General features: G+C 42.1%; 1 protein-coding gene across 2 annotated transcripts in view; it reads right to left on the reverse strand.

The window, feature by feature from the left end:
• LOC115079872 (START domain-containing protein 10-like) overlaps positions 1 to 17,385 on the reverse strand; it is a 56,494-nt gene extending 39,109 nt beyond the window's left edge. The window contains exon 1 of one of the 2 annotated variants that reach the window (XM_029583816.1): positions 16,492 to 17,385. In XM_029583816.1, coding sequence (XP_029439676.1) covers positions 16,492 to 16,638 — 147 coding nt within the window. In that variant the 5' untranslated portion in view covers positions 16,639 to 17,385. The remainder of the gene's footprint in view (positions 1 to 16,491) is intronic. The other variant, XM_029583817.1, reaches the window with a different exon arrangement.
• Positions 17,386 to 18,497: the final 1,112 nt, after the last annotated feature.

An 18,497-nucleotide genomic window follows, 5' to 3' on the forward strand; every position in this document is an offset into this window, starting at 1 on the left:
CAGCCACCTTCCTAGAACAGGAACACTCCTGCTCCAGCACCCCTCTGGTCGAGAGAGGGGCCCAACTCTGGGTCCTTTCCCTGTGGACAGAAACTCTATCAGCACCTCCCTAGTGGGAGAGGCACTTATCACCACCAGCATCTTCCTGTTCGAAAGGCACTCACAATTCTCCCCTGCACTCATCTGGACATAGGACTGTTATCATCGCAGGGAACCTTCCTTTGGGGAGTGCCGAGATTCACTAATCACATCTACCAACACTGACATCACTACTAGCGACCAGGCCTGCGGAGGCCACTGCTGTCATACTAACAAGGGGCACATCTGGAGTCTCCCTGACATGTGTAACTCATTGTACGCACAAAATGTACTTCCCTAAAATGAGGTGGGGCTGGAGGCATTCCCAGGGTGTGGTTAAGCTTTACGTGCAGCCTGATAAAATTATACTTGTAAGACTGGTCAGAAAAATAGCTATCCTGAACTTCGCCAGGTAAAGATATGTGCAAAAATTTATCTGGAAATATTCATTGACATTTAGAGTGCATAAAACCAAGAAAGCCAACGGTATATAATGGGGGTCAGAGGGGATGGACGTGAGATACCGATACGCACCAAGCAGGAGAAACATCTTGAGGTCAGGATTCAAAAGAGTACTTAGCTGGACAAACCTGGGGGTTTGAATATGTCCTTCACCCCCTGCTGTCCAGATTTTAGCTGGGTAAGTCATTACTGGCTATAACTTATCGGGATAAATAAGGAGGTATTCCAGGCGCAGGGCTTTAACTTAGCTGAATAGCAGTAAATATCAGTGCTATCCAGCTAAGTTTAGCTGGCTATTAGTGATGAGAGCAGATCTAAAATTATCCGGATGCACTTATGCAGATAACTTTATCCCCAACTGTCTATATTCAAATTACATAGCCAGTTAAGTGGAGGAAAAACAAACAACCCCCCCCCCCCAAAAAAAATAATCCTGTGTGGGCCTGCAGGCCTGATCTTCCTGTCATCAGTGATATCGTTCTAACTGATGCGGGGCATGGCACCAACCAGAAAACCTTGAAAAAAAGGGAAAGAAAAGACACTTGGAATCCATATGGTAGTAACCCTATTGTACAACTAAAAACAATTTAAAGTCCGAACAGCAGTTTTGAAGGAGGATGTTCAAACTCAAGAGTGAAACTACACAGTACACCTCTTTTACTTGTATCGTATCGAGTTTTTGGTGTAGGTTTCTTACCCTATTGTGACGTGTTGGGTGTGGGCTTGACTGAAAGTCATGAGTAAAATGAATTATAATTACAATACAGTAAACCTCCCATACCAAAACATCACTAACTGCCAGTACTCAAACAATAACCGCCCTACTTATGAAAAAGCAACACAGCAAATATTACACCATTCCCTAAAACACCAATGTATCCTATTAGGAAAGCAGAACAAACCAGACTGCTATAGATCCCTGAACTGAAACTACACAATAGCAGAATAGTTTATCTCTGTCACACATACAGAACACACACACCCTCTCTAAATACAGAAGAGGCAATCAAGTATAAATAGAAAACCGCAACAAGCCAGACTCTATAGGTAGTGCAACAATGGAAAACCAGAAACATCATTATTCTTCAGAAAACATCAAACAATAAATATCAATCAGAATAGTAATAACATTATTTCAAAACAGCTAATAGAATGACATCAATAATAAAAAAAAACTCAATAAATTTTTTTTAATTTCCCAAACAGCAATAAAATATTTCAAAATAAGAGACATCAAATAATAACCAATAATTCAAATTAATAAAGCTAAAAAAAATCCCCTGCTCTTCATACCCAGGAGCTCTTGATTTCCAGTCACCCTGAGATTGTCATGGATTGGATGGGAGTGGGGTTGCACAAACTTTCTCTTCTCTTTCTCACATACACACACCCTCTAAAACACATGCATGCTTACTGTCATACATATGCTCTCTCTCTCTAACTTTCACACACTCACACATGCTCACAGACACATATGCTCTCTCTCATTCTCAAATGAACACTCACCCTCATATGTGTTCACTCACACACATTATTTCTGTTACATATGCACATTGCCACACACTCCAACAGTCTCTCACTGTCTTTTCACACACACACTCTCCCCCTCCAGAATGTGCAAGCGGCAGAGCCTCCTCCTTTGACCTGTGTGGCTGACTGGACTCCTCTTTGTTCTGGCCATGTGGGCAGGTGCTTCCAAAGTTCTCTCTCACAGCCAAAGAAAAAGTTTAAAAGAAGACTTGGAAACAGAGCAAAGTGTGGCCACAGTGTTACTGTGTTAGAGGAGACTCTGCAATTCAATCTGCCATTTCACTGCTACAGAGTTACTGTATCATTGAACGAGCATTACTATGAGCGTGCTTCTGTGTGCAGTGCAGAGAGAGATCTGTTTTTACCAGTTGCAGTGTCTACTGGCCAGGGAGAACACCATCCTTTCTTTTCTATGTTCTCTCTGACTTTCTGTGTATGGAAAAAGGAGACAGTATACACTGGCTATAGTGTTTGTGACCCATTTTCCATAGCCAGTATCATTTACTAGTGGAAGTCTACACTGTCATAGTCAGCAAGTAGAATAATATGTGGCACGCTTTGCAGTAAAAGTGTCTGATTTTTTTCTGCTGTCCATATGTTTCTATACTAGTACTGATGTACACACTACTACAGTATACTATTTTGTAACACTAAAAACTCCTAGGTGCTGTTAGTGACTGAGTGTTTCAAATTCCATCAAGCCACAGGGAGAAAAAGATAAAATGTATCACTAGGATTATAGAAAGACTAGGGGGGGGGGGGGCACTCCATGAAGTTAGCGTGTGGCACATTTAAAACTAATTGGAGAAAGTTCTTTTTCACTCAATGCACAATTAAACTCTGGAATTTGTTGCCAGAGGATGTGGTTAGTGCAGTTAGTATAGCTGTGTTTAAAAAAGGATTGGATAAGTTCTTGGAGGAGAAGTCCATTACCTGCTATTAATTAAGTTGACTTAGAAAATAGCCACTGCTATTACTAGCAACGGTAACATGGAATAGACTTAGTTTTTGGGTTCTTGCCAGGTTCTTATGGCCTGGATTGGCCACTGTTGGAAACAGGATGCTGTCTGACCCAGATTGGCATGTTCTTATGTAGTAGAAACAACAATGCAAAGGAAGAAGGAAGGATTTCAATCTCATCCACAAGGAGAAAAGACCAGCACAAGCAAAGTCACTGATGACGGCATTAGTGCAAATACTAGGAGTCTTGTGCCCAAGATAAAAATAGATCTTTATAGCAGAGGGAAACCAGTGGTATGGTCAGGTAGGAAGAAGCTGAAGCTGGAAGAGCGTCTACCAGTTGCTCACACTCCCATCTCTGTTCCTATGGTGCAGGGTAGAAGAAGGCGGTCAGTGGAGGATGGCATCATCAATGGAGGAGCAGGGGCAGTAGGAGTGGAGCACCCAAAATCAGCACCATGCTCCTCATGACTCCTCCTGAGCCGTGTTTGCCCCAGATATTCAGAGAAAGTACCGATTCAGATGAATCATGTAATGAGTAGTCAGACTGAAAATCTGGTGCCAGACTTGGTAGAAAAGTTGTCCTTCATTAAAATAAACCTCCCTCTGCTTAGTTTCCCTGAATTTCCATGTAGACGGCAGGAAGACTGAATGCACAGCTACAGGGAACCAATGCGCACAGTTTTTAGCCTGAGCACCTTGCTGTGTTATTGCTAGTTGCCATTCTTGCTGCTGTTGCCTGGTCTGCTGTTCGTTCCTTGCTTCTCTCCTGGATTAGGTCCTTGCTGTGCTGTTGTTCCATTGTTGTGTTCTGCCTGCTCCTCCCTATCTGCCTCTCTCTAGATTATACTGGAGTGTTTTGGTGTGGTCATACAACTTTGGTTGGTACCCCTTGCCCCTCACTTGGAGCCAAGAGGTGTTCCTGCCACTGTGGGTACTGCTTTGCTCCTCTCATGGTGCCTTGGGATTTTCATGCCACTTTGTTCTTCTATCAGTGTATTGGGGAAGTCATGCAAAAGTGTAGGGAAGCAACAGCTTTCACACCCCTTCTAGGAAGGATGTTTCCTGATCAACCACCTTTCTAGCCAGGTGTCAGTATTCTGGAGCTGCTGCTAATGGCAAAGGGTACAACTCTTTACCTTAATGAGCCTATGAGGCAGCCCAGCCAGAAGGGGAAGTGAACTGGCAGCACAGGCAGGAGTGGTGAACAGATCAGCAGCAGCTGTCCTTAGCTCTACTAAAGAGAGCTAGGCCTAACAAGTCAGGATGGGCCATGCTTTGCAGTGATGCAACACCACCAGGGCTGTAACAGTGAGAAGGCAGAAAGGGGGACCGAAGCATGGCTTCAGATGCAATGGGGGTTCTGGTGGTGAGAGCCCTCAGCCAAAGCCACTCTGTGGCAATACATAAGGTGATAGTGCGGGGTCAAGAGGCATGAAAACAAACACATCACTTAGTTCCTCCTTTTATGTCCACTAGCCTCTTCCCTTGGCAAGCCCCAGCATCGCTGGCACTGGCCAATAGCAGTGCGACCTGGAATCTACATTGCCTAGCTGCTGGGAGTACAAAAGTGTACCTGGTTAGCTTTCAATCCATTTTAGATTAATTCCAGGATTTCCAATTTGTTGATTATACCATTCTAAGGAAGGGCATTTAGTTTGTTTCTAATAAAAATAATTATATTAAAAAAATGTATTCTAAAATATCATGCTGAAATTTTGTTGCACAGTGGTGGCTTTCTCCTTTCTTTCCTTAAAAGTATTTATTCTAAAGCTCCATTAATTATGTCCAATGTGGATTACAAATCAACATACATAAAATTACAGACAATACAATATAATAAAACGAGTTCACCTAGTTTGATGTTACCCAGGTAGAGAGTCCATCAAGCTAGGGTGAGAACATTGTACAAATCTCATCTTTGTGTGAGTTTCCTCACTCTGAAGGACATCAAATCTTCACAAGAGCGCACTGTTCTGTTCGTACATCTCACTCTGCATGTAAAAGTGGCCCCAACCCCTACACTACTACCTAAATCTCACCTCGAGTTTCTAGGTGGGCCTCCTATAGAGATGTAAATAGCTAACTACTAGAAGGGCATTGTAGATTGTTTCTGGAGAGAGAGAACCTATGAATTACAATCATCAAACATAGGGGATATCACAACCTGAATTACTTACCTAAAATCTGGTTGAGGACTCATAATATATGATATGCAATAAAAGGTGTCACATCCTACAGAGAATACCCTGAGTTTTCATACTCAGCTGAGAATCTAGTATAAAACCTAAGTCACATGCCTCAGTTACTATATGCAGCATAGTTTTTTTGAGCTTCTAAATTTAACTCAATCTCTGCTGCTGAAGGACCTGCCTGCCCAAAGCATACCAGCATTATTTTTTGCGAATTTAATATCAATCCATTAGTTATCATCCAATTGCACATCTGCTTGAAACATCTTAACAGCCTTTACAAAAGAACTGCCCTCCTACCTCACGAGGAATGAGAAACTGAATATTGACCACGTAGATCATATATTGCACTCCCATAGTGGAAAGAACTTTGCACAGTAGTTATAAGTATATATTAAACAGTGCCGAAAATAATGTTGAGCCATGAGGAATGCCAGCAGCCAAACCTTTCTACGTATATACTCTACTGCCTCATGTAACTTGATTATTTGACATTTACATATAAAGCAAGAGTACATCATTAGTACAGACTAAGTTAGATCATACCAATTTACAATAAGTTTTATATCAATAGTAAAAGGAAAAATGAAAATTATCTGTTGGCCACTAGTATCTCTATTACTTCTGGGATTCTCTGGAATTGTGCAGATTGCAACTACAGGCCATTAATTACCACTTGTGTGATCATTGTTTGCAGTGGTAATCTGTGAGTTATAGACCTAGTTCACCAAAGGCTTTTTTCTGTAAATTGTTTCCTATGAGATTTGTCTTCTGTATGTGTTCAAAATAAAATATTGAAAATATTTAGTACAGTAAAATCTGTTAATAAACTGGTACATCCAAAGAGTGTCCTTGGCCTTAATAACAAGTGTTTATTATTGTCAGGTGTTCCTCAGAATAGGTTTTTGCTAATGTGATTCTTATGTAAATGGAAGCAACTAGTTTAGAGATAGTTATGCTGAATTCTTTGCAGAATGTGATATCTTCTGTTGGAAGACCTTTATGAGCGACTAGAGCAGGATTATCCGTTTATAAAGGATGACTTCAAAGCTACATAGCTGAGTCATTGTTTTACTGACTGACAGGTGGCATTGCTTTTGCAGTTTCTGTATGATTCAATGTTATGTGCAAGATAAAGAGAAAAAAAAAAGAGAAGAAAAATGTTTTAAAACACCAGAGACTGGCAAATGATGCCAAGAGGGTAGTAGTTTCTTGATCATGTGAAATAAATTTGGTCAAGCACCACGTCTGATGTCATCTCTTTTCTAAAAGCTGTGCTGTAGAAGAATTTGAGTTGGGAGGCAGGAAATTGTGGCATACTCACTTGTTTTTGTTATGTCTTTTATTGAGCCAACATAAAAAAAGTGTCCAGACTCCAAAGATAATATTGTGATCTTTTAAGACTATGTTGCTGCCACCTTCAGAAGTGAAGAAAACATCAAAAGAAAGGTCCAAAGTGGTCATGAAAGCCCAGAGACAACATCACTGGATAATTTTCATGTTGGTGCAATAAATGGTGTGACATCCTACAGAGAATTTAAACTTCCCCAGCACCAATAAAGCTACTAGAATATTGGCAATACAGAATGTGAAATATTCATGCCTGAGATACTCATTTTACTCAACGGTATTTTGAAATGTCTCTACAAGGTCAACTAATTTTGCTAAGTCCACAAATATTGCACTAATTACCTTTCCATTATCCATGGCATATAATTGCTGTACCAAATGAAATTTCTTAATTACATTGCATCCCTCTAATTATTTGCATTTTATAGCTCCCACAATCAGTACTAATACTGGCCAAACAACATTTGCTTTTGCTGCTTTCTCAACATGGACTCATTTGGATAATGATCTTATCAAATTTCCTTTGCCAAATTAATGCACATTAAAACGGGAGCTTGTTTCAGAATGTAAACACTAATATGTGAGCATTGGCGTCTAATTACTTTTTAAATGCTTATATTGCATTACAGTGCTAATGCTGTTGTTACATATTTGCTCTTTAATGTAAACATGTTGCATCTATGCAGTTGGGGAATTCTCTAAGAAGAATTGTAGATCCCCAGTTACAAGGCTCGCTGGTCTTCTGCAAAGTCAACACAAAAGGTCTTGACGAAGTTGCAAGCAATGTATATTATCCAGTAGAGTCCCATTCCTGCCAGCTCTGCAGGTACCGAGAGACTTAAGGTGGTTAACATGTGGAGCAATCTTCAGACTCTCTGCTTTGTGGACTTTAGGCCTAGTTTCAAAGAGGAAGCCACACAATGGACTTTCCATTTGAATCTTGCTGCGGGTGCAAACTATGCACAGACCTTTGCACTTCCTTTTTGGGTGGGTAAGATTTTGTAAGGAAAATATTTCACATAGACTTGAAAAACACAGTCTATGCCCAAATCCCGCTCAAAGCCATCCGCCAGGTAAACCTCTCCTAAATGTGGTTAAAAGTACATGCATTGCGGGACACTAATAGGGCAATTTTAGGACAGCCAATTGAAATGGATAAATCTCTGTTTATCTACAAAAATGCCTCTGAAATTTATCCTCCCCCTGATTTACTTTGGCTCATCTAGATTTCTTTCAAAATATGCCTTCTGTGGTTGCACTATTTTATTTTGATGTCAGGAAACAGTTTAATTTATCGGTACCCAGGTCATGAATAATTGTTAGGCTTTGTTTTAGTCAGGAAAGAGTTGGGTTTTTATGTTTATTTTATTATTGTATTGTCTAATTACATTTTATGTATGTTTTATATTGTGCATCACTTAGTGCTATGGCCTCAAGTGATTCATGAGTCCAAAATAAAGAAATGCATAGTTTCTGAATAAAATAATATTTATGTTATGAGGGAGAATGCTTCTGAAGGCTGAGCGTACATTTGGCAACTTATTCACATAATTTTATACCTACTAATTATCTTGTGCAATTTATATCTGACTTGTTCATTGTCTACTATTGGTTGAATGGAAGGTCTGGGTAAGGGGAGGAGGATTTCAGAGTGAAGAATTAGGAGGGTCTCAATGACCTGGAGAAGGACTGGCTGAATTGGTATAGGCTTCAGCAAACTGGTGATTTCAATTACATGTGCATGTTTTAAAATATACTGACTTCCATATAGAAACATAGAAACGACAGCAGAAGAAAACCAAACGGCCCATCCAGTCTGCCCAGCAAGCTGTCACACTTATTTTTTTTTCTCATACTTATCTGTTACTCTTGGCCCTTATTAGTAACTTTTTGGTTCTATTTACCTTCCACCCCCCGCCATTGATGTAGAGAGCACTGCTGGAGCTGCATCTAAGTGAAGTATCTAGCTCAATTGGTTAGGGGTAGTAACCGCTGCAAAAAGCAAGCTACTCCCACGCTTATTTGTTTACCCAGCCTGTGCAATTCAGTCCTTGTTGGTTGTTGTCTGAATATAAATCCTCTTTTCTTCATTCCCCCTGCTGTTAAAGCAGTGAGCTGCGCTGGATATGTATTCCAAGTGAAGTATCAGGCTTAATTGATTCAGGGTAGTAACTGCCGTAACAAGCAAGCTACACCCACGCTTATTTGTTTACCCAGACTATGTAATTCAGTCCTTATTGGTTGCGCTCTGAATATAAATCCTCTTTTCTTCATTCCCCCTGCCATTGAAGCAGAAAGCTATGCTGGATATGCATTGCAAGTGAAGTATCAGGCTTATTTGGTTTGGTTTGGGGTAGTAACCGCCGCAACAAGCAAGCTACTCCCCCGCTTTTTTGTGAATGCAAATCCTTTTTTTCACATTTCCTCTTGCCGTTGAAGCATAGAGCAAAGTTGGAGTCGCATTAACTGTGTATATGTTTATTGAATAAGGGTATTAATCTCCAGGTAGTAGCTGTCATTCCCGCAAGCCACCCCCATGCCTCTTCTCATGTAAAAAAGAGTTTTACATGAACAAATCACATGTAAAAGATATATGTGCATGTATTTAAAATAAGTAAGAAAAGTATGCACTTACAATGCATTGCAGATATTTGCACATAGGGAAACGTATATGTTAGAGCAGTGGTTCTCAACCCTGTCCTAGGGACCCCCCAGCCAGTCGGGTTTTCAAGATATTCACAATGAATATGCATGAGAGAAAATGTGCATACACTGCCTCCATAACATGCAAATTTTCTCTCATGCATATTCATTGTGGATATCCTGAAAACCCGACTGGCTGGGGGGGTCCCCAGGACAGGGTTGAGAACCATTGTGTTAGAGGGTAAACCTAAGTGTATTTTACAATCTGCGCATTACTGCTACATACAGGTCATAAAATATTATAGTAGATCTCCACGCAGCATACTGGGGCACACAGAATTGTTTGAAAGTTACCCTCCCTGTTTATATTACATTTCTTGTTAAAACATTGATATATATGACAGAGATGTGTATTCATTTTGAAATGACACAAAAAAATGCAACAAAGCAGGCTGCTTCATTTTGTACTGTTTCAAAACAAAATGAAAAAAATATTACAAATGAATTTCATTTTACATTTTAGAGTACACTGTTTATAAATAGGGTGCTATGTATGTGCTTATTTATTTATTTAACATATTTGTTAAGAACATATGAAATTGCCATATTGGGTCAGACCAAGGGTTCATCAAGCCCAGCAACCTGTTTCCAACAGTGGCCAATCCAGGCTATAAATACCTGGCAAATACCCAAACACTAAGTAGGTCCCATGCTACTGATGCCAGTAATAGCAGTGTCTATTCTCCAAGTCAATTTGATTAATAGCAATGGACGTCTCCTCCAACTACTTATGCAAAACGTTTTTAAACCCAGCTATACTAACTGGTAACAAATTCCAGAGCTTAATTGTGCACTGAGTGAAAAAGAATTTTCTCTGATTAGTTTTAAATGTGCTACTTGCTAACTTATGGAGTCCTTCTATTATCCGAAAGAGTAAATAACCAATTCACATTTACCCATTCTAGACCTCTCATGATGTTAAAGACCTCTATTATATCCCCCCCTCAGTTGTCTCTTGTCTAAGCTGAACAGCCCTAACCTCTTCAGCCTTTCCTCATAGGGGAGCTGTTCCATCCCCTTTATCATTTTCATCGCCCTTCTTTGTACCTTCTTCATCACAACTATATCTTTTTTGAGATGTGGCGACCAGAATTGTACTCAAGGTGCGATACAGAGGCATTATGACATGTTCCGTTTTATTCACCATCCCCTCCTAATAATTCCTAACATTCTGTTTGCTTTTTTGACTGCTGCAGCACACTGAGCTGATGATTACAATATATTATCCACTATGTCTAGATCTCTTTCCTGGGTGGTAGCTCCTAATATGTAACTACAGAATGGGTTATTTTTCCCTATATGCATCACTTTGCACTTGTCCCATCAAGTTAGGGCGAGATAACATAGTACAAAATTTCATCTTTGTGAGACTTTCGTCACTCCAAATCTTCACCAAGGTGTATTGTGCTGTTCATACGTTTCACTCTACATGCGAAACTGGCCCCTAAACCACCTTAATACCTTACCTCGACCTATTAGATGGCCCTCCTATAGAGATATAAATACTTAACTACTATGAGCACCTTGTAAATAGATTCTCCCTCTCTCCCTCTCTCTCAAAATGCAGTAAGTTATCATGAGGTGCAGTAATTCACAAATTTCCATAAACACACCCCTCTTTGTTATGATGGGCATTATTGTGCACAAAAAATATAAATTATTACTGGATAGGTATTAGCAATAAAGAACACCACTATATACACTCAGCACCTGAGTTTAAAAAGCATTTACATGCAGAATTGGGGGTTACACATGTAAATGCATTTTACCTATATAGTGGGCTTTTGAAAATTGCTACAGAATATGACATTGAATTATCCATAGGATATTCATGTGTAGGTGCACTTTTATGTAGGTAAATGGCTTTTTAAAATTGCTATGATAGCATTTTACATTTACACATGTAACTCCTTTTAAAATTACCTCCTTAGAGGGCAGACAAAATGTGTAAATGGGCTTTTTGGTTATTATCTGCCTTCTACATGTATGTCACTAATGTGGGTAATTTTACCCAGGTATGTCTGGAGGAGTCCCGGGCTGGGGTTTGGTTGGGAGAGGCACTGGGCAGGTAGTTTCGAATAATCAAAACAACTCAAGTAAGTTTGCCTCAGAAAAGTACTCAAGCAAAAACGCAGCCTCTGACTTGTGTGGATACTTTTTCTTGGGCAATCAACAAAGCACAACTATCCATGTAATTTTGCTTTGATTATTTTTGACAAACCCTTCGACAAAACAATAGTTTTGACAAACTATTCTCAGGAATAGCTTGATCAGCTATTCCTGAGAAGAAGAGAAAAAGCTTTCATAAAATAATCTATGTCAGGGATGGCGAACTCCAGCCCTCGAGGGCCGCAAACGGGCCTGGTTTTCAGGATATCCACAATGAGCACGCCTGAGAAAGATTTGCATCCAATGGAGGCAGGGCACGCAGATCTCTCTCATGCATATTCATTGTGGATATCTTGAAAACCTGGCCTGTTTGCGGCCCTCGAGGACTGGAGTTCGCCACCCCTGATCTATGTTCTCTTGAAACTGGAGCGTGGTTTACGTGGAAGAGAATGTTTCCTTCCTTGGAGTGCTCCCTCCTGATCAACCTAGTTGGGGGCCCTTTTACTTTTAAATCACTTCCTTAAATGGTCAGCAGAATGGGCCAGCTGGCGACTAGAGGGAAAAGTCCCAAGTTTTTCATCACAAAATAATTTTTCCTTCCTTAGGGTACATGCCCTATGTTTTTGTGCATTTCACCTCTAAAGATACATTTTGAGTGTGTTATGTTGTATCAGGGGTGGCTGAAGGAAATCTGTGGCTTGAGGCGAGGGATGAGATGGCGCGCCACCACCTCACCTCCCCAAGGAACGGCACAGCACAGGTCAAATCATCAAGGAGGAGAGAGGGGGTTCCTCTTGGAGTCTGACTCTTTTGGTGACTTGAAATGGCAGGGAAGGGAGAAAGCAAGGGTCAGAGTTCCCAGAGGAGTGGCAAATAGATTGTCAGTGATATTTCTTCTAGGAAGTTAGCTTCCCTACTACCTCCCAGTAACCCTATGACCTGCAACTCACTCTTTTTTCCAGTATTTGCCCCCCTGGAGAAGTGAGAGATGGGTGAAGGTGTGGCATACTTTCTCTGGGTATTAGGCACCCTAGGCAAACCTTATAGCCTTGCACCCCTCCCCTCCCAGTCCTCACTGGACACAAAAATTATGCATTTATAATAACCAATTTTACATGAAAAAGGACTTGCACCGATGTGGTACCAACCAAAACCCCCTACATATAGATACTTGGAACCAATATGGTATTAGGCCTGTTGTGAAGCACCTTGGGTGTGGGTTCTGTCCACAGAAAGCCATGAGCAAACTGGATTACAATTCAATACAGTAAATTTCCCATGCCAAAACAGCACTAACTGCTAGACTCCAACAGCAACAACCCTACTATGAAAAGGAAATATTGCAAATATTACACAAGGCCCTAAAAACCAATGCACCTCTTATTAGGAAAACAGTACAAACCAAGCTGCTATAGATTATGCAGAAACTAAAAGCTAGCAAATACCTAACCTCAGTCACACATGCAGAACACAGACAGTTCCTCATCCTATACAGAAAAAAGAGACCATAAAGTATAAACAGAAGAATGGAAACAAAAACTGAACTGGAAACTGAAACAAGCCAGACTGTATGCAGCACAACAATGGAAAAACAGAAATGCCACCATTCCTCATAAAGCAATAAAAAAAAAAATCAGGAAATATAACGCATCAAACATAATAATAAAACCATAATAATAAAAATAATAAATATTTCAAAACAGCTGCTGAATAGATCATTCAATATTTAAACTCATAAAACTTTTTAAAAAGATCTCAAAAACCAAGAAAATTTTTCAAAAAGCAGACTCATCAAATAATACCCAAGAATTAAAATTAATAAGAATTTAAAAAATTCTCCATACCAGGGAAGTTTTTATTCCCATTCACCTAGGGATTGTCATTGATTAGTTGGGGAAGAAAGTTGCACACAAACTGTTTTCTCTCATATATACACACACACTGTATGACACGTATTTATTCTTATACACTCACACTCACTCACTCTTCCCTCCCTCTGGAACACACAAGTGGCAGTAACCTCCACCTTCAGCACATGCAGCTGATGGAACTCTTTTTTCCAAGGGCGTGGGCCAACACTGTTCCTGTTCCTTCTTGCCACGCACATTGGCACTGCTCCTACTCTTTCTGGCCGCATCAATTGCAACTCCTCCTTTCCATCTGGCTAAGCCCATGTGACACAACTTATTATTCTGGGTAATGTAGGCAGGAAGAAGAAAGAGGTGTGATCGTCATGGTACCCCCAGAACTATGGCACACACACTCTCATCAGTAAATGTTCTAATATTTGAACATCCTCCTTTCTTTGCTGTACTTCAGCTGGTTGTACAGTCCAGTGCACTGGTATTTTATTGCCTGAACCTAGATGAATGAACCATGGCGTGGAAGGGTGGCCTTGTGGTTAGAAGCAGAGAAGACAATTTCAGATCCTACTTCTCCCCCTGACCCTCCTTGTGAATTTGGGCAAATGACCTTGCCTTCCATTACTCCAGGTATAAACAATCAGGCCGATACAGAAAAACGCATGGGAGAGCTGGCAAGCACTCGCTTTCCCGACGCGCGCACAGGCCACTCTTCTGGGCGCGTGATTCAGAAAGCCCAGGTATGTAAATTAGGGCCCACGGTAAAAGGAAGTGCTAGGGACACTAGTGCGTCCCTAACGCCTCCTTTTTGACAGAAGTGGCGGCCGTCAGCGGGTTTGACAGCCAACGCTCAAGTTTACCGGTGTCGGTTCGGAAAACGGACGCCAGCTAAATTGAGCGTCCGTCTTCCAACCCATGGGCTGCGGGCAGATTTTTATTATTTTTATTTTTAATCTTTGATTTTTTTAAAATTTTGGGGCCTCCGATGCTGGCCAAAATTAATGCCAGCCTTTGGCAGGCATTAATTTCTGAAAGTAAAATGTGTGGCTTGGCTGCACATTTTACTTTCTGTATTGCGCAGGAATAACTAATAGGCCTATCAACATGCATTTGCATGTTGTGGGTGCTATTAGTTCCGGGGGGGTTGCCCGCACGTTTTCGACGTGCTATTACCCCTTACTGTATAAGGGGTAAAACTAGCACGTCAAAAACGCACTGCCAAACGCGGGCTAACAGCGCGCTCCGCTGGAGCACACTTTACAGTATCGGCCTGTTAGATCCTACGACCCTGGGGTAAGGATCTACCTACTCTACCTGAATTGTAACTTGCCATGAGCATGACTTTGGGAAGGTGAGTAATTAAATCCCATACAACATCATACTATTGTTTGCATCCTACTTCTTTCAGATGTTCCAACTTTAACCCTATAACTTCTTTGATGATACAATAATTTCTCTTTGAGACAGGAAACTACCTCCCTTCTGTCAGTGGATTTGGCGTCATTTCTGCTTATGTCTAACCGGTGTCAAATGCTTTACTGAATACACAGAATATAAATAAACAATAATCGTGTGAATTGTGGCAGTAAGACTGGCCATGGAGAAGGCTTGGGTTTCATCCCTGGGCCTGGCTTCTGGTCCTTGGCTTAGGATGCGGTGGAGGCAAGGGAAGGGGGAGGGAGTCTCAGCCATCACTCAGTGGCAGCACCCAGTGGCTTTAGTTAGGGGCCACATTATCTGCGGTTCCATCAGGAGCTGCATTTTCCGGGCCCACTGTTACTGCGATGGATTGGGGATTGGGGGGGGGGGGGGGGGGGGGGGGGGGAACTATAGAAATAGGAAAAAAAATCTCCATGCACTTATGAATGAAGGGACATAAAGCCATAGCTCAAAAGAAGTCGGTTCTGTTTGGGCTGGAAGCCCCAAATAGCAGGAGGAAACTGCCAGGTCAAAAAAAAAGAACTGTAACATCAGTGCCAGTGTATAGAGGTTGCAGCCCTTGAAACCCGAGAATGTGAATCCTGACACCAGGGAACTGGTGTGTCTGGCTTAGGAAAGGCAATTTTTGTGCATCGGAGATGCTGAGTAGGGCTTTGCTATGTGCTAACTTATTTATTAGCTATTCTTCAAAGCAGAGAACAATAGCTAGAGCTGATGTTACTGAAAAAAAAAAAAAAAAAAGTCGTCCCCTACAGTCAGTCTCGGAAGAACCCCTGGGGGATAGATTATCTACAAATTTTAAAACCCACTAAACTCAAAAGGAATGTCTGCTAAACAAATATTATGAGGATAAAATATGGAGCTTTTGTATCTTAATCTCAGAGGAGCCCTGTAGTACCAACAATAATTGCATTACTTTCAGTACTGATTATTGAATTGAGTTTTCCCACTGACCCAGAAACCAATCAGTCAGCAAACTAAAATGTCACCAGCGTTTTGTACATTAGGAGAGAGAGAGAGCCGTGGCTGTAAATGCAAAGAACAGAAGGGAGCAGTAACGGAGCTGGAATTAATTTTTACAGTATGGTCACACACACACACACACACACACAACCGAAAAGACAAAGCCCATTGAAAAGGAGCCAGAAAAAGAAAAACAAGTGAAATGGTCAACAAAAGGACACCTGGGCTGTCTACAAACTGAAACTACGGGCCAGGCATGGTAAGGAATTCTCTGGGGGGAAAAGGCATGGTCTATCCGGTCCAACAGGGTGGATGAACTTGAACTCTGGTCCTGGAATGACAGGAGCAAACCTGGTTCTAGGGATATTACCAAACTATACCGCTGACTTTTATTGGGGGGTAGTCAAGCTGCGTTTGTCCCGAAACCCAGACTAACTTGCAGTACTGAAGGACTGGAGTTCACCATCCCTGCTCCATGGAGAGCGAGCAGCTCCTGAGCTCTGGGGAAAGCCTGCAAACCAGCTGAATGCTTTAAAGACAGCTATGAGCCCCAAACGGACCGGAACCGCACACCGAGGCTGGGAGAGCACGCATGCAGTGCTGCGGCCTCAGGCGCAGTTGGATATTTTGGATACACTGACAGCAGTAAGAAAAGAAAAGAAAAAACAAAACCCGAAAGCAGCCTTGCATGCGCAACGACCACTGTACATCAAGCGGAACATCTGCTATGAAAACAAGCCAACGCAGCGCGCAAAAAAAAAAAAAAACAGCCTCTGTTACCGCACTTATCTGCACTGTAAGGCTGCCAGTCAGCGCTGCACCCCTGCAGTTTGACCTCCTACCTTCAGTTTTTGGACGGCTTTGCTCTCCTCTTCCTGCTGGTTCCAGACCGTCACTCCCCCCTTGTTGTACTGGATGTGCCAGCCCTCCAGGCTCTCGCACTGCTCCCTGAAGGAGTTGAAGTCTGCATCGTCTGGGATGTGCACCATTTCCCCTTCCTCTTCCCAATGCGGAGCCCACCAGATCCAGGGAAGCCTGCCGGCCACTGAGAAAGCAGACGACGGGGTCCAAAAAAAGGTGTGAGGAGTATAACCAGCCTCAGCTGTTCAGAATAGTTTTTCTTTCTTCTCTTCCTCTCTGGCCTCTTTCACAACTTAGAGCAGGTCCCTTGGATTCTCTTTTGCTAATTTACTTTTTTTCTATTAAAAAAAAAACAAAAAACCTTTTCCTCCAAAAACAGCAAGAGTTTTTTAAGACTCCGTTTCCAAATGAGTATTTTCCCTGGCCCCGCTTATACTTTTGAAGTCAGACCTCAGCTCATTTCCGATTTGCTTCACTCCATTTCTTCCCTACTCTTGCAGTTTGCCTGCACACCTTCCTCTGGGGGGCTCCTCCCTAGAGAAAACCGACAGCAGCGGCTGCAACAGTGCCGGCTCTTTCACCTCAGGAACTCCCGGGCAGGCTGGAGGGTCTTGCCTGCTGCTCCTACTCTCCCCCCTCCATGCACTCTGCAATGATATGAACGGCTCCTTTCCCTGCCCTTCTTAATGAAGCTGCTGTGCACTCAGATGTCCCGCGGGTCTTTGTTGACTTGTATCTCATTCCCCTTGTTACCAGAAGCTCTAGTCTTATATTATTCAGTAGGTAACATCACACAGGTGTCTAGCATTTCTCCACTGGCCCATTTCTCCCACTTCCTCCCATCCCTCCGTCGGTTCTCTCTCCCTCTTTCTTTCTAACACGATTTCTGACTGAGCAGCCCAGAGTTATTGAATCCAACTAATCTCCATCTAGGAGCATCAGCAAGTTCTGTAAATTGCACCATGTGATGCCAGGCTCATGACTGCAGGATAAGCAGAGCCCTTAATCTGCAGGACCCACGGTGACTTGTTACTGCAAGACATGAAGGATTGTGATCCATCCAGACATGTGCATGTCCTGTTACTACCAAATCTTTTGATTTCCTTTCCGGCACACATGTATTCTGTGCGAGAGGTGCAAACCCATGGCAAAGGGCTGAGTCTAGCTCATCATGAAAAAGAAAGATTATTAGTTAATTTGTTAAATCAAAAGCAATTAATTGGTAATTTTCTTTTTTAAGATTTGATAAGTGCACAGTAGCACAGACTAGAGTGCTCATTAAACGGGTGACTTTCTAAATACGTTTGCCCCAAATCCTTGTTTTGTTGTTATACCTGTGGCCTTTGCACCAGTTTTCAAAGAGAAAGCATGGGTGAAAAGGATCCCAGGAGAACTATCCACACACGTTTACGCCTGCTAATTTGCGCAGGTAGTTTTCCCCACAAAAAAATACACGCATACTTTAGAAAATCGTTTTTACTGGTTATGCGGTATATACGTTTGATGGAGTGCCCAAGTCTGACTCTTTACTACCAGGGTTGCCCCTTAGTGGAATAGCATTAGTGGCCTAAACAGATTGGTTGCCAGCTGTGAGAGTCAAAGGTCTCCACCGAGACCCTGCCCCTAAGTGTGAGGTCGGTGTGCCCTAGGAGGAGTTGCAAGTCTGAATGAAAAGGCTGCATCCTCAGAACAGGGCTGAAAGGGTGCAGGTGTCTCTCCTTGCGGAGGGCACTTGGGAGGCCTTATCCCTCCATGGAGAAGGCCTTGAGAAGAGGAGAAGGAGAAGTTCAGGGTTCCATGGAAGGAGGAACCTGGGAGAGGAAGGGATCCAGAAGGAAGAAGTTCTGAGATTCGAGAGAGAGAGAGTTAGAAAGACCACGTTCCCGAGGAGATTCCACAGCGTCTTCTGGATGAGTGCATCAGGGAGTCCTAGGGCAGAGCAGTCTGCCTGGGAATGTCCATAGAAAGAGGAGAGAAGATTCAGTTA

The sequence above is a fragment of the Rhinatrema bivittatum genome, chromosome 18 (assembly GCF_901001135.1).
Source record: "Rhinatrema bivittatum chromosome 18, aRhiBiv1.1, whole genome shotgun sequence".
Taxonomy (NCBI): domain Eukaryota; kingdom Metazoa; phylum Chordata; class Amphibia; order Gymnophiona; family Rhinatrematidae; genus Rhinatrema; species Rhinatrema bivittatum.